This window comes from Ranitomeya imitator, chromosome 10 (genome assembly GCF_032444005.1).
Source record: "Ranitomeya imitator isolate aRanImi1 chromosome 10, aRanImi1.pri, whole genome shotgun sequence".
Classification (NCBI taxonomy): domain Eukaryota; kingdom Metazoa; phylum Chordata; class Amphibia; order Anura; family Dendrobatidae; genus Ranitomeya; species Ranitomeya imitator.
In genome coordinates, this window is record NC_091291.1 from 121287758 (window position 1) to 121307928 (window position 20171).

Consider the following 20171-nt stretch of genomic DNA (forward strand, 5'->3'; position numbering starts at 1 on the left):
AGAACTCATAAAGGCAAAACAGTTGAGGAGTAACCGGACTTTCAAGTAACTTTTCAAAATAAGCTGTTTCTGACCATTATATCTCTTGTATACTTGTATACTGCATTTTCCCATCTACATGTACGAGCAATCTCTAATTTGCAACCCACTGGGAGTTGCGGGGAGGAGACTAGCTGCTCTGATCTTTGCCATATACTGCACAGCACACAGAGAGGGGTTTCTCCTCTTCATTCACTTTTTAGGACATAGGGACTATCTGAAGCAGCATGGAAGACATTGTAAACATGAGCTGAGTTGTCTGGATGTGATTCAGCTCTGGAGTGAGGTTAAAAAGTTGATACAAGTTCATTGTTCTGCTTCTATTTCTTCCTCTGCTTGTTTCTTCTCCCTGCTCCTCCCTCGTACTCCTCCTCCCCTCTCCATGGACTAAATGGGCTGTGTCCTGCGAAACCTGCAGTCTATCTTGTCTGAGCAAAATGGATTTGAGCTGTTTTCAGTGTAAAAGTAGTCATAAAAGATGTAAAAGCTGGTTAGGTCAAAATACGCTGCATTGGTTTCATTTCTCCATTGCTTTGCTAAAATATCTACTTTAGCGTAGCCATTTATTATCTGGTTCTATAGAAGTAAAGGATTATAGGGGTTGTTGAAACTACAAGTTTGCTATTATCTGCAAAATTACTTAAGTTAGAATTTTGAAACTCCATTTAATCCTCAAGTATGTCGTTGTTGGTAATATCCAGTTGTTCTTATAATTTTTTTCATAGGCATTTCGATGTAACAATGCTTTAATGGTGAAAACCACATCTGTATGGATTGGGGGCCTTTTAAGCCCCCATGTATTTTTTATCATGTTCTCAGTAGTGTTTGTGTCTCAAGTTACTTTATTTGTACTCCGTAATTCTGGTGGAGGGGCCAAGGTGTGGATAATGCCATATGAGGAGGTTATGTGATTTTTGGAGGGAGAGATAAGGCCATGACATCATCTCAGGTCCTTCTGAACACAGTAATGACGCTGCAAGTTCATACAATACATGCCCAGCAAGCCAGCCAAATATGGAATCAAAATCTTCTGGGTGTGTGATTCTGCAAATTATTATGGCATAAATGGCGTAATCTACTGTGGCAAAGAGGTTGGTGCACCAGTACAGAAGGATCTGGGGTCTGAAATTGTCAAAACTCTTGCTGTTCCAATATTCAAATCAGGTAGAAACATTACCATGGACAATTATTTCACCAATGTTGAACTAGGCAATTTTCTGTTTCAAAAAGCTATTACACTTGTTGGTACTATCAAGCCATACCGACGAGAAATTCCAGAAGCACTGAAGCACAATCGTCAGCGAGCACTTTATGAGAGTGTCTTTGGATTCAATAACAAAGCGACTTTGGTATCTTACAAAGCGAAGAAGGAGAAATCAGTGATTTTACTCAGTACCATGCATCACAATTGCAGTATTGACAGCAATGACAGAAAATTAAAACCAGAAATCATCCTGCATTACAATAAAACAAAAGGAGGTGTAGACAAAATGGATAAGATGGTGGGAGAATATTCATGCAAGAGGCAAACAAAACGATGGCCTGTAGTACTTTTTTCAAATATGCTTGATATAGCAGCCCTAAATTCATTCATCATTTATACAGAAACTCATCCAGAATTCCATGCACGGAGGAAGGACAGGAGGCGCCTATTTTTAAAAGACCTTTGTCATGAACTTGCAATGCCTCACATGATACAGCAAAGCGACGTGAAAGGCTTGCTAAAGCAAACTAAAGAAGCAATGAAACGGTGTGGCGTACAGTTTCAGATGATTCCAGGGCTAGGAGAAAGAAAAAGAAAGCGCTGTTTCATGTGTCCAAGAAACATAGAAAGGAAAACTGAGAGATTTTGTTCAATTTGTAAGGAAAATGTCTGCAAAGAACATCCTTCCGAAAAAATTACTTGTCAAAATTGTTTGGAAGACTAATATAATAGAAAAGAAACATAATAGAAATGTAGTTGCAGCTAGTTTGGTATAGATTTCTATGCGTTTTTGTGCGTTTTTTCATATGTTTGTGTGAAATTTTGAAAAAAAAAATTTGGGGGGTGTTTTCGGTGAAAAATTATAATTTAAATTTTGTTTACTAGTCATATTTTATTTAGCAGTTTTAAAATAAACGTGTAAAAGTTATATAAGTGTGTTTTTCCATATGATTTGCATGGGGGCCTAAAAGGCCCCCAAATACGTTAATATGAAGATTTCTGATGTCACGCATACTAGGGTTAAGGAGCAGCTGCCAAAATACCATTAAAAAGCAGCAAACAGTTATTTGAAGCTGCTGGTGCCTCTGGAGTCCCTCGAACCTCAAGGTGTATGATCCTTCAGAGGCTTGCTGTGGTGCATAAACCTACTATTCGGCCACCCCTAAACAGTGTTCATGAGCAGAAACGGTTGCAGTGGACCCAGGCATACATGAAGACTAATTTTCAAACAGTCTTGTTTACTGATGAGTGTCGAGCAACCCTGGATGGTCCAGATGGATGGAGTAGTGGATGGTTGGTGGATGGCCACCATGTCCCAACAAGGCTGCGACGTCAGCAAGGAGGTGGAGGAGTCATGTTTTGGGCCGGAATCAAGGGGAAACAGCTGGTAGGGCCCTTTAAGGCTCCTGAAGGTATGAAAACGTCCTGGCAAAGTATATAGAGTTTCTGACTGACAACTTTCTTCCATGGTCTAAAAAGCAGAAACGTGCCTTTAGGAGCAAAATCATCTTCATGCATGACAATGCACCATCCCATGCTACGAAGAATACCTCTGAGTCATTGGCTGCTATGGGCATAAAAGGAAATAAACTCATGGTGTGGCCACCATCTTCCCCTGACCTCAACCCTATAGAGAACCTTTGGAGAATCATCAAGCACAAGATCTATGAGGGTGGGAGGCCGTTCACATCAAAACAGCAGCTCTGGGAGGAGATTCTGACTTCATGCAAAGAAATACAAGCAGAAACTCTGCAAAAACTCACAAGTTCAATGGATGCAAGAATTGTGAAGGTGATAGCAAAGAAGGGGTCCTATGTTAACATGTAACTTGGCCTGTTAGGAGGTTTTGGAGTTAAATAGCTTGTTTGTTCAGTGAATGTGACAGCAGACTTGTGAATCTTCACATTGTGCGCACTGCGCGCTGTCAGGATTCTTGTGTGCTGGCAGTGAGCTGCAATTTAACCGAAAGTATGGCATTTGCATACTTCCCGCCACATTCCGACTAGACTGTATGAAGCTCACTCAATACACTTGCATCAAGTGAGGCTGGAGACAGTCTAGTTGGCATGTGACCACATGTATGCAAATCACATACTTGCAGTAACATAGTAACATAGTAACATAGTTAGTAAGGCCGAAAAAAGACATTTGTCCATCCAGTTCAGCCTATATTCCATCATAATAAATCCCCAGATCTACGTCCTTCTACAGAACCTAATAATTGTATGATACAATATTGTTCTGCTCCAGGAAGACATCCAGGCCTCTCTTGAACCCCTCGACTGAGTTCGCCATCACCACCTCCTCAGGCAAGCAATTCCAGTCACATCCCCTCCTCTCATAGCGCCACCACAGAAGAATCTTCACTGCATGCAGTGTGTGAGATGTGAAGATTCACAAGTCTGCAGTCAAATAGAGTGACTGCAGACTTTAGTTTCAGGCCAAACAACCCCCTTTAATGATCCATCCTTACTGTAGGCTATGAAATTATGATTAATTTATTGTATTAATTTATAGTATAACACAGCATAGCAGAGCAATAGCCCTATTTCATAAGGATACAGTTTCATGATTGTCGTCATACATCCCTTTTCACATGGAGCAATGTATTGCTGACAAATGATAATTTTAAAGTCTACACAAAAGATGTGATTCACCATCGTCCCATGTACAAAGTACTTATGTAGTATGGATATATAGACCCTTGATGGACATGGTCGTTTCCGAACTTTGGGATGGCAAAAGGAATACAGATAGTTCCAGCAGCAGTTCAAATGTTTTTTCTCACTGGAAGACAAAATGATTGATGGTTAGAGAATCTCATTAAAAGGCAACAGGCTTGATTAAAGTTAGATGGTTAGTATACAATAATGATCTAACACTGGTGACACTTTGCTTGTGCTTATGATAGTCTGCTGACAAACACCTCAGCCGCTCATCCTTCACTTAGAAATGCTTTTTTTCACAATGCTGAACAGCACATATAGACATTGCTGGTCACATCCCCTTCTCATGGTCATATCTCTTGGCAGCAGTGTCACAGTTACTCATACACAGACACAACTCAGGATGTCTGTTGTGGAACTTCTCGTCACACTGAAACTTAGCATTCCAACACTACTTTTGTGGCAAGCAAAACAGTCAGAAAAAAAGCTGTGCTCCCCTCAGCAGTTGCAATTTTCGTGCTATCAGTGTACACGCTCTTCATTCACCACTCACAGACATAAGTCTCTCTAGCTTCGCTGGTGGCAATCCCTGTCCTTAACGGTTCTGTAATAGTGCCCCTCTTATCCACTTGGGTTAATCTCTTCCACCTGGGAAAGACAACAACTACTGCAGAGCAGACTGAAATTTCTATCATGCTTCTTTTAAGCCCTAATAAGTCCATGGTTTGGCAAATCCTTTGTCAAGTGTGACTCACTACTTATTTCCTAGCTTTCTACCTTGCAGACATCTTCTGCTTGGCTTCTCGTCTTTGTACCTCTCTTTGGGAAACCTACATGGGAGAATGTAGCTCTCTGTACACAAAATTACTGATGTCACCGCTCTTCAGAGTCACCGGGTCTCGTGCTGCGCAGCGGAACCAAAAGTGGCTGTAGGCAAAGTTTATGGAGCATCAGAATGAGGTTCCATAGCCTTTGGTCATCTCATCCCTTCATTATCTACGAGATCCAGTTATGTAGGTAAAGTAGCGGCTTTTCTTGGTACTGCAACTAAAAGCCATAAATAGGACTGAGCTGTAATGCTGGATACAGCTGTGATTATATGTTATACAGTCGTGTTACACTACCCTCACTTCTTGTAACCTACAAGTGTACACAGATATTATACAGTCACCATGTGACAAGTGGGCCTGTGTAACTTCAAATGCCAGGGCTGAATTTTAGTCTCAGTCCAGCCATGGTCAAGGGTACCAGCAACAGGTACAGAAGGAGTCCAGGCAGTCCAGAAACAAGTGGAAATCCCCTTGGCAGGTAAAGTTGGGAGCCTTCCACTATGTGCTGCTTTTCTGGTCCCTTGCTCCCTAAAGTTTGCTGGCAAGGTACTCCTTTTTCTCCTGTCCTGGGACAGTACCTGCATGGTAGGCAGCTTGAACCGTTCTCTTGTCTCAGGTGCAGCGACTCCAGGCTCTGACTGCTGCTGTACCTCAGGTGTTGTACTGGCAGTTTGCATGTAGTCCTATGCCCTCCGGTTCTGCTATGGGGCTTGCAGCTCCCCACAGCCTCGGGCTCCCGGTCCCCAGTTTCTGCACTCTGGCTTCTAGGAGGCTCACTCGCAGCCTCCTTGAGCCCTCAATCTCTCCTCTGCTCCTCACTTGTTATTATCTGCTTCAGACTGCACTTCTCTGGTCTCCCTGGACAAACTGTCTAGCTCCTCCTCCAGGCCAGGAAGGGAATAGGGAAATTCCCCTAAAACATGGTTTTAAGCTCCCGCTTCTGGCCTGGAGTTGGAAGGTGTTGTGTGTCAGATTCACCTGCAAAGGATTCCTCTTGTTTCCAGGCATAGCACTACCCTCTCCGAGAGGAAGGCAGCACTAATGTGTTACCTGAACTCCTGGGGTGGCACACATGCTGCCCACGGATCGGGCTTCAGATATCTGCTGTCAGGTTTCCTTTAAGTTATTGCAAAAAAATTCGAAGGAAAAATTCACCTTGGATTTTGTAGTGAACTTCGCCCTTTGCACTACAAAATGGTTAAAATCCTTTGCACATCCACATCATAATAAGAAAATTTGCATCATGACTCAAGTCCCCATCACAAAAATAAGGTAAAAGTGAGTAAATATCTATAAGGGGGTGCAGAAGAGCTTTAGTAATGGCAGTAATGGGCTCGGGGCTTTGAATTATTCCTATGAGTCCTATACTAGAACTCATAGTGAACTTTCTTCAATTTGTAGTTCTCGAATTCTTTCTATAAAATCAGTGCCAAACTCAGCAATAACATAGGACTTGGATTCAGTTTTAGAATCACGTGTTGTTCGAACTCTCACAGTTTAATTGATGAAATGTTCCACTTGTAATGACTAGAAACCAAATATTTATTGCATAATGTGGGCGTTGGAGTCATCGCATCAGAAAAGGCAAATGAAAAACTTTACGATCACAAAGCAAAGTCGAAAGGTTTGCAGTTATTTCTACTCAGATCGGAGAACGCAGAGGAGCAGAGGTAAGAGACACTGAGACATTACAGAAGCTTCAGAGCTCACAAGGGCTTCCAGTAGAAACTTTTTAATTGTTAAAGTCAATGTATAAGTTGTTTCTACAGGATAAGGGGATCGTTGCAACATCAAACCGTGTAGGTTTTTCTTCTGATCTCTGAGTCAATTTGCTTGAAACTTTTTGTAGAATTGTGATGGTTCTGGACCACCCAGGAGGAGATCGAATCAACTCCCAGAGACATAGACTAGTGGTGAGGATTCACCTTCGTGTCTTTCTGCAGCACTGACGAGGCCTCACTAATTAACCATATAATTAATGTTGTATATATCAAACTTTGCCATCAAAGGCATAAAATTTTTTTTCACCATCCTAAAGTGAGTAGAGTGTTTTTCCTGTGTTTTTTTTTTTTTGGGGGGGTGGAGGGGTACTGACTTTATATATGAAGGAGAATGGTGTCATTTAAAACTACATTTTATATGACTACATGACAGTAAAAAAAAAGGTATGGCAAAAATTGGCCATAGCTGGAAGAGGTTAAAGGAGTTGTTTATGATGAGAAAAAGATATTGCCAAATAGCTGTATTTGTAAAATTCAGAGAAAATAGAACTAAAAAAGATATATGTATGTTCACATATGGCGTTTTTGCGGAATATTTTATCTGTGGGAAAAACGCTGCATTTTACCGTTCCAACAAATTGAATTAAGTTTCTAAAGTCTCATTGTTAGGCGCTGGGATTCTCCCGCTGCACGGGGTAGATGCCAATCCTTGCCTGCATCTATGGTCTCCCATCCAGCTTTGGCCGCTGCAGAGCATAGCCGTCGGTCACAGCGTCTTGCTCAGGCTCGTGTTATACGTCTGGTTACTGATGGCTGTTCAGTCAAGCCTATGGTAACCAGCGGTAGGCAGCAACGAGCAAGCGCTCTGGAGACTAAGTCCAGAAATCACCCTACTGAGCATGCTCGTGATGTGGTGACGTTTCATTGGTGGTTGGTCATCAGCTGCTCTGCTGATGTGGCAGCTCCGGATTGGTCCACAGGCAAGGTCCTGTCCGACTGAAATTGAGCTATGTATAAAAGGATCTCAGAGGCAAACACCGCTGCACTAGTATCAACCTCTTTCCATGTGAAAATGAGACATTGCAACAGTGTGGTTTTGGTCAGCATGTGCTTTGGGTCAGTGGTAAGCCGGTAGAATTCTGGCACCTCCAGAGACGAGTTTGTTTGTTTGGATTCACGGCTGGCGTCTAGCCATTAAAATTCTGACGCCTCCGGAGAAGAATTTGTTTAGTGCTGCTGACTGCTTGACCACTGTTTGCTACTTTCCCCCGTTTGTGGACTTCGATCCCCTGTGAAGTTAACAGGGATCGTGTCCAGCGTCATATATTCATTCGTACTGTGTGTGAGTGACACAGCTCTCTTCCAGAGCATCTGCTTTGTTTCTGTGTGTGAGTGACACAGCTCTATAGCAGAGCATCTATTCTGTTTCCGTGTGCGACTGACACAACTTCTTGTGCTGTGCACTGAGTGACGTGTAACTCAGTTGGAGCTAGCAATCACTTGCTACGTGTTCTGCCATTGTTCATATTAGCTGCAGTTTTACATCTCTGCACGGTGGACCCTGGGTTGCGATTGCACTTCTTTATTAAATTTATTTAGTGCAATCTGCCAACCCTAAGGCCAGGTTCATACTGCGTTAAAGCAGCCCGTTCAACTCATAGCGTTGACGGGCTGTGTTAACGCTATAGCATACACGCCATTGCGTTATGCTATACCGCTAGTGCAGAAGATTCATCTGTGCTAGCGGTGACGGAACCTCAGACGCTACAGCCCGTGTCCGAGGCTCCGTCACTGAATGACGGCACATACAGTTAAGTCCATATATATTTGGACAAAGACAACATTTTTCTAATTTTGGTCATAGACATTACCACAATGAAATTTAAACAAAACAATTCAGATGCAGTTGAAGTTCAGACTTTCAGCTTTCATTTGAGGGTATCCACATTAAAATTGGATGAAGGGCTTAGGAGTTTCAGCTCCTTAACATGTGCCACCCTGTTTTTAAAGGGACCAAAAGTAATTGGACAGATTAAATAATTTTAAATAAAATGTTCATTTCTAGCACTTGGTTGAAAACCCTTTGTTGGCAATGACTGCCTGAAGTCTTGAACTCATGGACATCACCAGACGCTGTGTTTCCTCCTTTTTGAGGCTATGCCAGGCCTTCACTGCGGTGGTTTTCAAAATTAGAACATATATATGGACATAACCGTAGCTAGCGCATGCCGATTATGGCATGTGTTGGCGATGCGCCCGATAATAGGGGTTAATGGCAGCATTAACGGACTGCATTATACCGCGTTTGCTGCGGTGTAACGCAGTCCGCCTAAGGGACTGCCATAGCGCAGTGTGACCCCAGCCTAACACTCATTAGCACTTTGCAATTTATTCTCTTTGCAGTTTTTGAAATCCACAGCATATCAATTATTTGGGCTTGTTCACATATAGTGATTTTTTTTTTTTTTGCCTTGCTGTTTTTTACCCACCTGTTTTTTTTACTGTAGAAAACGCAATGTGTGAACATACCAGGGATTACAGGATTCTCTGCGGTGACAATGTTTATCAAATGGTAAAATATACTGTATGTACAAATGATTTGTTGGTGGTAAAGGATTAACATCATGTTTTACAATCAGGTTAATATCTGAAGCATCTACAGAGCATCTGTGGACAGATCATCATGGCAGCCCCTATTAGCTCTCCGCAAACCTACATTAATGAATTTAACTCCAAAGATTACTTCGAGACGTACTACGCCGCAGGGTCAGGAATGATGATTGGAGAATGGACAGATTTTGTTTTGCGAAATCTACATGAAACTTTCACAATAGGTAAATAATGAATTCAAATGTATTTTATAATTAATTAATAAGCTTCAATTCCATCATTTATATTCTAATTACTAGCAGAAGAGCCCGGCGTTGCCTGGGCATAGTAAATATCTGTGGTTAGTTATAGCACCTCACTTCTCTTATTTTCCCATCACGCCTCTCATTTTCCCAATCACATCTTTCATTTTCCCCCTCACATCTCTCATTTTCTCCCTCACATCTCTCATTTTCTCCCTCACTCCTCTCATTCCCACCTAACACTTGTCATTTCGACCTCACATCTGTCATTTTCCGATCACTCCACTATTTTCCTTCACTCCTCTCATTTTGCACTCACACCTTTTCATTTTCACCTCAGTATATACATGTTTGTCATCTCCCTTATATATAGTATACACCTGTATGTCATCTCCTGTATATAGTATATACCTGTATGTCATCTCCCCTGTATGTAGTATATACCTGCTGTGTGTCATCTCCCCTGTATATAGTATATACCTGTATGTCATCTCCTTCTATATATAGTATATACCTGTATGTCATCTCCTCCTGTATATAGTATATACCTGTGTGTCATCTCCTCCTGTATATAGTATATACCTGTATGTCATCTTCTATATATAGCATATACCTGTATGTCATCTCCTCCTGTATATAGTATATACCTGTAGGTCATCTGCTCCTGTATATAGTATATACCCGTGTGTCATCTCCTCCTGTATATAGTATATACCTGTGTCATCTCCTCCTGTATATAGTATATATCTGTATGTCATCTCCTCCTCTATATAGTATATACCTGTGTGTCATCTCTCCTGTATATAGTATAAATCTGTGTGTCATCTCCCCTGTATATAGTATATACCTGTGTGATCTCCTGTATTAGACCTCGTTCACACGTTATTTGCTCAGTATTTTTACCTCAGTATTTGTAAGCTAAATTGGCAGCCTGATAAATCCCCAGCCAACAGGAAGCCCTCCCCCTGGCAGTATATATTAGCTCACACATACACATAATAGACAGGTCATGTGACTGACAGCTGCCGTATTTCCTATATTGTAGTTTGTCTGCTTATTAATCAGATATTTATTTTTGAAGGATAATACCAGACTTGTGTGTGTTTTAGGGCGATTTTCGTTTGTCAAGTTGTGTGTGTTGAGTTGTGTGTGGCGACATGCATGTAGTGACTTTTGTGAGATGAGTTTTGTGTGGCAACATGCGTGTAGCAACTTTTTGTGTGTCGAGTTGCATGTGACAGGTTAGTGTAGCAAGTTGTGTGCAGCAAGTTTTGCGCATGGCGAGTTTTGCGCATGGTGAGTTTTATGTATGGTGCCTTTTGAGTATGTGCAAGTTTTGTGTGAGGCAACTTTTGCATGTGTTGCAACTTTTTTGCATGTGGCAATTTTTCCGCGTGTGCAAGTTTTGCGTGTGGCGAGTTTTCAATGAGGTGAGTTTTGCACTTGTGACAAGTTTTGCATGAGCCTAGTTTTTGCATGTGGCGAGTTTTACGCGTGGCGAGTTTAGAGCGGTGACTTTTGTGTTTCGACTTTTATGTGGCGAGGTTGGTGTATGTGTGGTGAAATGTTTTCAAGCACGTGGTAGTGTGTGGCGCATTTTGTGTGTGTGTTCATATCCCCGTGTGTGGTGAGTATCCCATGTCGGGCAACACCTTAGCAACTGTACAGTATATATTCTTTGGCGCCATCGCTCTCACTCTTTAAGTCCCCCTTGTTCACATCTGGCAGCTGTCAATTTGCCTCCAACACTTTTCCTTTCACTTTTCCCCATTATGTAGATAGGGGCAAAAATTGTTTGGTGAATTGGAAACCGCGGGGTTAAAATTTCACCTCACAACATAGCCTATGACACTCTCGGGGTCCAGACGTGTGACTGTGCAAAATTTTGTGGCTGTAGCTGCGACGCCTCCAACACTTTTCCTTTCACTTTTTTCCCCATTATGTAGATAGGGGCAAAATTGTTTGGTGAATTGGAACGCGCGGGGTTAAAATTTCGCCTCACAGCATAGCCTATGACGCTCTCGGGGTCCAGACGTGTGACTGTGCAAAATTTTGTGGCTGTAGCTGCGACGGTGCAAATGCCAATCCCGGACATACATACACACATACACACACATTCAGCTTTATATATTAGATTAATCACATATTTGGTTTACTGAAGTATTTTTTGACTGCAGCATCATTAATCAGTCTCTAATAAACTCTCTACTTCTGTTGGCACGCGCAAATACATACTATAGGGACAACAGTATGTGACCCCTCCATATTACACCAATCGGAGCTTTTCTGACCTCCCATTCTGCATCCATAGGCATTTATATGGAGTCAGATCCTCTGCAGATTTTTTTCCCTCTTTTGGGAATGATTTCTACAAGATTTTGGAGGCGTCAACTGTAACTTTTGCCCATTCATCCAGATAGAGAAGTGTGATCCGTCACTGCACAGGACACGTCTCCTCCAGAGGCCAGTGGTGGCGGCTTTACACTACTTTATCCGATGCTTGGCATTGTGCTCGGTGATGTAAGGCACTATGCAGCTGCTCGGCCATGAAGCTTCTGGTGGGGGTGCAGTGTTTGTGCTGATGATATACCAGAGGAGGTCTGGACTCTGCAGTTATGAGGTCAGAAGGGTGGCAGTGACTTTTCTGCCCTCTGCTCCTCAGCACTTGGTCCCCCGCTCTGTAACGTTACGGGGTCTGCACTTCATGGCTGAGTTGCTGATGTTTCTTCCAATTCTCATTAATATCAGTGGCTCCTATTACAGGATGTCGCTGGTATCGGTGAGCTCTGCACCACCAGCCTTTCTATAAAGGCTGATAGCATGGTGGAGGCTGGAGGTTATACACCGCCAGCCAGAGGTTACACATCAGGGGGGTGAGGGGCTGGATGCTATACACTGGGGGTGAGGAACCTGAAGTTATACACCAGAGGGGTGAGGGGCTGGATGTTATACACTGGGGGTGAGGAACCTGAAGTTATACACCAGAGGGGTGAGGGGCTGGATGCTATACACTGGGGGTGAGGAACCTGAAGTTATACACCAGAGGGGTGAGGGGCTGGATGCTATACACTGGGGGTGAGGAACCTGAAGTTATACACCAGAGGGGTAAGGGGCTGGATGTTATACACTCGGGGTGAGGAACCTGAAGTTTTACACCAGAGGGGTAAGGGGCTGGATGTTATACACTTGGGGCGAGGGGCCAGAAGATATACACCAGAGGGGTGAGGGGCTGGATGGTATCAACTGGGGGCAAGCGGCCAGATGTTATACACTAGGGGCGAGGTACCGGTAGTTATTCACCAAAGGGGCGAGGGCATGGATGTTATACACTGGGGGCGAGGGGCCGGATGTTATACATCAATGAAAATGGAGCTGCATGTTATACATCTGTGGTAATGGGACTGAATGAAAAACCCGAACTCAGTGATTAAGATGAGTGTCCCAATACTTTTCTCGATGTAGTATATGTCACATTTACCTATTGGCAGAAGTTGTGACGTATACTGAACAATATAGCAGTGTAAAAAGTGTCTTTATGCATTACATGAACTAGATTATATGGGCATCTGTATGTTATAACCAGTAGCGTAGCTACCATCCAGGGGGGCAGAGGGGCGGTAGCCCTGGGACCTGCGCTCTGAAGGGGCCCACTGGAAGCTACGCTACTGTAACTGTATCTGCGTGTGCAGAGTGCGCCCATACAATTACACTCTGCGGTAGAGCAAGGAGAATCGATCTTCCTGCTCTTCCACCCTGCCACTATGGGGCCCCTGAGCAGTAGGGAGGGCCCGGTGCCAGCAGTTGGTCCCCCACCCGTCATTGCAAGTTCAACTGTATCAGCTAGATGCTGATACAGTTAACTGCATTGAAGAGAGAAGGAGTGTTACGCTCCCTCTCCCATCATCCCCCTCTCAACCTATGACGTCACTGAAGCAGACACTGACAGGAGTCATGATGACATCACTAGTCGGTGCCCGGTGTCTGGAGATGTTCGGGCACTCGGGGCAGTGGAGAAATGAAGAGGAGAGGTGACAATTGCATTTTTTAATGGACTATATTATACTATAGAGTCTGCCTGTGGGGAATGCATTATACTATATAGAGTCTGCCTATAGGGGTGCATTATACTATAGAGTCTGCCTATGGGGAGTGCATTACGCTATATTGAGTCTGCCTATGGGGTTGCATTATACTATATAGAGTCTGCCTATGGGGGTGCATTATATTATAGAGTCTGGGCTGCCTATGAGGGGTGCATTATATTATATAGTCTGCCTATAAGGGAGTATTATACTATATGGAGTCTGCCTATTGGGGTGCATTATACTATAGAGCCTGCCTATAGGGAGTGCATTATACTATATAAAGTGCCTATGGGGGTGCATTATACTATATAGAGTCTGCCTATGGGGGTACATTATACTATATGGAGGCCTATGGGGAGTACATTATACTATATTGAGGAGTATCTGGTGCATTATACTATATGGAGGCTATCTATTGGGCCATCATACAGTGTGGACATTACAGTGAGGGGGCCATCAAACAGTTTGGGGGCTACTAAGGGGTCAGTATACTGTGTGGGTGGTACTATACAGCGAGGGGGCATTATACTGCGTATAAGAGAGCATCATACTGTGTATAGGGGAGCTGTACAGGGGGAGACTCGGGACATTATTAAATGTAAAGTGGGCAGATATTGTCATAGAGGAACTCAGGTTACTGTGACTGTTAAAGGGGCACATGAAGCATTATTACTTTCCAGGGCAGCAGTGGCGTAGTATTGGGGTATTGGCAGATTGATGGGTTTGTGCAGGTTGGGAATAGATGGTGATGGGGCTGGAAATATGAGATGTGAAATGAGTCTTTGTTGTAATCTCTGCAGCCGAGTCCTGGCTGGAAGAAGTTGTCATGTCGGTCTGGGCCAGATGGAAAAGACGGGAAAAGTGAATGATTCCATCAGAAGAATATCAGCGGTAAGTCATTATCTGTAACTGTGCTGTGATCTCTTATATGTTCTGTAGGACTGGTATCTACCACTGACCATATGGCGGTAATATCAGTGCTGGTCTTTGTATAGAGATTATTTTCAGTAACAGCGCGGTCATCTGTTGAGGTTCTCCTACATCCACTATTAGGGTGGGTCACCCAGTTGTAATCAAGGTTACCTGGTTAGGGGCCCACTGAGAAACTTTTCTTCCCCCGTAGCAAAACTCTAGCTACGCCTGTGGTTGTAACATTCACATTCATTATAAGACCATTGTTATCAATGTGGTGTTGGTTCTTCATTGCTGTTAAAAAAATCTCTACTCCTTTTGGAAAACTTTCAACTAGATTTTGCATTAAGCCGTAAGGGATTCTTGTGCATTGTGTAATGCTATGCTTGAGCAATGAGCACTGAAGTTGCGCAAAAAGGCATAAAATCAACCTTCCGCAACCTCCTAAAAGTATTCAACAGAGTTCAGCTCAGGACCAGACCAGATGTTCTTCCAAATTACACTTGAAGAGCTTTTTCTTTGGACCCTGCTTGTTCAGGGAAATTAAAAAAACAAAAATCTGTACAATTTGAGCTATATATGCAATAAAAAATATTCAACCTTCAGTTATAAATCAGGATTATTCGCAAAACTGACAATTTCTGCTGTTTGCAATAAACCGATCAATACTAGAGATGATGAAATATTCAAGGATTCAAATTCTCCAAATTTAGTGCCTCTTATTATTCTCTGGGGCTTATTAAGACCCCAGAACATAATAAACTTAATATGTAAAAAATAAAAAAATCCTTAAACTCACGTCACGGCTCCGGCTGCTCCTCACCGCCACTCATCCTGTCCTCGTTGCATCTTCAGATCACCCCCGTTCGTGCTGAAATCCCCGGACCCTTCACGCTGGGCTGGGATTTCCGGGTTTCACTATGCCAGAGAAAAAATTCTGCATAAGTGCAATAGGTGGCCGCATCACAATATCATGGCAGATGTCTAGAGTGAGAGGCCGGGGATTTCAGCATGAGCGGCGGCGATCTGAAGACCGAACGGATGACGGCGACGAATGGATGAGACACAAAGGAGAGCAATAAAGTTAGTACAGTTTGTTTGTTTTTTAACATATTCATGGCTTTTTACATTTCTGGACAATGGCAGCCAGTAGCCAACATTTTGATATATCCACACAGAAGTGAATTACAAAGAAAAAAAAAATCCGAATTTTGTGCAATCTTTGAAAAATTTGTATACAATTCAATTCCACTTGAATTTAATCGCTCATAATCGTCTAAGGGGCACTTCCGTCTGTTTGTCTGTTTGTCTGTCTGTCTGACACGTAAATCCCAAGTTGCTGACCGCGGCATAACGCAGTGTAATGCAGTCTGTTAATGCTGCTATTAACACTGTGTCACAAACTTTTTACTATTGATGCTGCCTATGCAGCATCAATAGTAAAAAGCTATGTTTAAAAAAAAAAAAAAAAAAAAAAAAAATGGTGCTATTCTCACCTTCCGCCGTCCACCGATGCGCGCGAGCGGCGAGGCTGCCGCCAGTTTCCGTTCCCAGAGATGCATTGTGAAATTACCCAGACTGCTAAGTCATCTGGTTAATTTTGCAATGTATCTCTGGGAACGGAAGCTGGCAGCAGCCTCGCACGCATCGGTACAACTTCGGTGGACGCCGGAGGGTGAGTATATAACTATTTTTATTTTAATTCTTTTTTTTAACAGAAATATGGTGCCCACACTGCTGTATACTACGTGGGCTGTGTTATATACTGCGTGACTGATATATACTACATGGGCAGTGTTATATACTGCACGGGCTGTGTTATATACTACTTGGCTGCTATATACTACGTGGCTGCTATATACTATGTGGCTGCTATATACTACGTGGCTGCTATATACCTCTTGGCTGTGCTATATACAATGTGGCTGCTATATACTATGTGGCTGCTACATACTACGTGGCTGTGCTATATACTACGTGGCTGTGCTATATACTACGTGGTTCTGCTATAGATTATGTGGGTCTGTTTTATACTACGTGGCTGTCTGTGTTATGTAGTACGTGGGCTGTGTTATATACTACATGGGCTGTGCTATATACTACGTGGGCTGTGCTATATACTACGTGGTTGTGCTATATACTACGTGGCTGTGCTATATACTACGTGGCTGTGTTATATACTATATACTACGTGGCTGTGCTATATACTACGTGGCTGTACTATATCCTGCACCCCGAACCCCCGACATCCTGCGACCAATCAGCAACAGATGCAGTCCAGCTGCGAATTGACGCGGGATTTAAACCACACTTCGCTGATTGGTCGTGCCCGGCCGGCTGCGACCAATCAGCGATATTGGCACGGGATTTAAACACCGCTTCAGTGATTGGTAGCTCATGGCCGGCCGCGACCAATTAGCAATGTTGGCGCGGAATTTAACCCCCACTCACAGCGCAACGTACATACATACATATTCTAGAATACCCAATGCGTTAGAATAGGCCCACCATCTAGTTTCAACTAATAATGTTCCTTCCTAACCTGACATTGGAAATGTTGTATTATATTTTCAGGTGGCATTAGAGGAGACACCCTGCTTGATTTTGGCACTGGACCCACCATTTATCAACTTCTTTCGGCTTGTGAAGTGTTTGATAAAATCATCGTCTCAGATTTTCTTGAGCAAAATCGTGCTGAACTCCAAAAATGGCTGAAGAAGGATCCGGATGCATTTGACTGGACTCACATCATCAAATTTGTTTGTGAGCTGGAAGGAAATAGGTAATAATTCCTTTTTAAAGTTTACACCAACTTAATACATAACACACATAGAAATACCAGTTTCACTTTCTCTGCTGCTAGGGATGGATTACACTTTGCAACAGGCATTGTACAACATTTGACAGGAAGGAGACACCTTGGTAAAATATATATATTTTTTTCTTCACTAAAAAAACCTTTTTGATTGAGTTTTTTTGCTCAGGTATCAAATACCATTTCATCAGCTTACAAATTACATTTTATAACATTTTGTTTTATGCTTGAAGGGAGGATTATGAGAAAAAGGCAGAAAAACTCCGCAGTAAGGTAAAAGAAGTCCTGAAATGTGACGCTCTGAAAAGGAACCCTTATGACCCTGTCGTTGTGCCACCGGTGGATTGTCTCCTGTCTTGTCTTTGCCTTGAAGCCGCGTGTAAAGATATAAAATCATTCTGTGAAGTTTTGAAAAATTTCAAAGACTTGATTAAACCTGGAGGTCACATTGTACTAATAAGTGCGCTGAATTCAACTTATTATTATGTTGGTAAAACATATTTCGGTTCAATGTGCACAAAAAAGGAGGAACTGGAAGCGGCCTTCAAAGAAGCTGGTTATCAAATCGAAAAAACGGTGTATACTCCACGTATGGATAAATCAATGATGGAGATTACAGATTACCAAACTAACTATTTCATTCTTGCCCGTAATATAGAGTAACAGCAAATTTTTCAAGCACCATTTTTGGGGAAAATGCTAATATACGTGGTATATCTGCCTGCTTCAGCTTGTAATCATGCTGATAAATACAAGTAGTTATGAGATTTGGGGATAGGTTAAGTAGGACATTGCTCCACTTTAGAGTTTATATTCGCAGCACACTGGTCTGGCAAACTCATAACTAGTCTGATGGCCTCCGGACCAAAGCCTCCTAACTGCTGTTATCTTGGGCTCTGATTTTTATTAATTGGTCAAGAATGACATCATGTTCACCGCAAGTCGCAACTGTGACATCACACCTTACCAAATAGTCAAAAGTGAAGTCGAGATGTTGGCACATAGGAGAAGGTTCGCAGGACTCTGATTCGGTGGCCATGGACTACTGAGGTAGCTGCTGGACCAGTGTCTTAATAATCATTTTTTCACCCGTATTCCACTTGTCAACACTATTAATAGAAAAATTCATATGTGAAAGCACATATAATGCTTAATATAATTATAATATTATATGCATTGTAATATTATATGTATAATATTATATACATACAGTATACTAATTATTTGGGGAGCTAAAAAAAAAGCAAATTTGGATGGAAAAATGGTGGGTAGATTTGACACCTTGGTGAATGTATTGAATTATTATTTTGAGAAAATACTTAATACAAACAATAAACTTTAAATTTGAAGCACATTGTGTCTTATCCTCCATATTTCCTGAGATTGAACCTATTATTTCTTAATTTCAAGAAAATGTCACGAACATTTTGTAACAATATCATCAGAATCATTAAAATATGCTATATGGTTTTCCAGGATCAGACTATTGATGGCCTGTACATTATTGGGGGATTGTTGAATGAGATCATTTGAAATTTGATATGAGTTGGGGATATGCAATGTTATTCAGAATTATCATGCAGTATTTTAAAGAAGCCCTCCCCCCCATCAAAAATATTATTCTCTTAATATATTGCAGTTATCTAATTATATAGCACCGTGTACAATCAATTGCTCATTTTGCCTTTCTACCATGTTAATTCTTCTCTTCCATTAGGTCTATAGTGTCACATAATTAAAAACAGACTAGCTGAATCCTTCTAAGCTCTATGTAGATGTAGAAACAGCAGATCAATTTTCCCTGTATGACTCATAAGTTATTGCAAAATCCCTGGCAGAGACAAGAGAGGAACATCTGTGGCAGGAGTTGACGAGGCGAACGATAAATGCAGAGACAAGAGACTTCCTAATTTTTACATGGAGCAGAGAAAAGAGAAGAATTAACTGGGTAGAAAGAAAAAATGAGCAACTGTAAGTACACAGGAGAGCACATGTGCAGCTTTTATCTCTTCTGACAAGACGACTTCACTCCATTGTGGAGCAGATTATGTGGAGAAAGGTGTCCCCGCAGCGTGGACTCACATGGAAAACTATGATGGGAGCAGTAGTATTTGCTTCCTCAGGGAGCTTGAACTGCCCAGAAGTTACCTCAGGGACTGTGAGAGTCCTGAGCTTGGAGTTACCTCTGGGAGTGTACGTGAGCCCTGAGCTGGGAGTTACCTCAGGAAGTGTGTGTGAGCCCTGAGCTAGGAGTTACCTCAGGAAGAGTGTGTGTGAGCCCTGAGCTGGGAGTTACCTCGGGAAGTGTGTGTGTGTCCTGAGCTGGGAGTTACCTCAGGAAGTGTGTGTGAGCCCTGAGCTGGGAGTTAACTCGGGAAGTGTGTGTGTGTCCTGAGCTGGGAGTTACCTCAGGAAGTGTGTGTGTGTCCTGAGCTGGGAGTTACCCCAGGAAGTGTGTGAGCCGTGAGCTGGGAGTTACCTCGGGAAGTGTGTGTGAGCCCTGAGCTAGGAGTTACCTCAGGAAGTGTGTGAGCCCTGAGCTGGGAGTTACCTCGGGAAGTGTGTGTGAGCCCTGAGCTAGGAGTTACCTCAGGAAGTGTGTGAGCCCTGAGCTGGGAGTTAACTCGGGAAGTGTGTGTGTGTCCTGAGCTGGGAGTTACCTCAGGAAGTGTGTGTGTGTCCTGAGCTGGGAGTTACCCCAGGAAGTGTGTGAGCCCTGAGCTGGGAGCTACCTCGGGAAGAGTGTGTGTGTCCTGAGCTGGGAGTTACCTCAGGAAGTGTGTGTGTGTGTCCTGAGCTGGGAGTTACCCCAGGAAGTGTGTGAGCCCTGAGCTGGGAGCTACCTCGGGAAGTGTGTGTGAGCCCTGAGCTAGGAGGCTCCTACCAGCTGTTACTATGGCAACTTGCTGTGAAGAGAATAATCACTTAGCTCATATACATGTGAGCAGGTTAGTGGATGCAGTGACGGACACGAGGCAGAGCAAGGGTTAAACAATTTTACTAAACAGTGGGATACTCCATGCAGGGAGGTAAAGGGTTTAGCAGGG

At 42.8% G+C, this 20171-nt stretch overlaps 1 protein-coding gene across 1 annotated transcript; it reads left to right on the plus strand.

Annotated features, from left to right (window-relative positions):
• Positions 1-6256: 6256 nt before the first annotated feature.
• On the plus strand, positions 6257-18478 carry LOC138651718 (nicotinamide N-methyltransferase-like). The gene is made up of 4 exons (XM_069742136.1): positions 6257-6409; positions 9100-9294; positions 16884-17091; positions 17358-18478. Exons 2-4 carry the CDS (start codon positions 9144-9146, stop codon positions 17785-17787), a joined length of 789 nt encoding a protein of 262 aa, XP_069598237.1. The 5' UTR covers positions 6257-6409; positions 9100-9143; the 3' UTR covers positions 17788-18478.
• Positions 18479-20171: the final 1693 nt, after the last annotated feature.

Coding starts and splice junctions, on each gene's coding strand:
- LOC138651718 (XM_069742136.1), top strand. CDS start 9,144: ATGGCAGCCCCTATTAGCTCTCCGCAAACCTACATTAATGAATTTAAC. Junction 9,295..16,883: donor ACATGAAACTTTCACAATAG/GTAAATAATGAA, acceptor TTATATTTTCAG/GTGGCATTAGAGGAGACACC. Junction 17,092..17,357: donor TGTGAGCTGGAAGGAAATAG/GTAATAATTCCT, acceptor TTATGCTTGAAG/GGAGGATTATGAGAAAAAGG.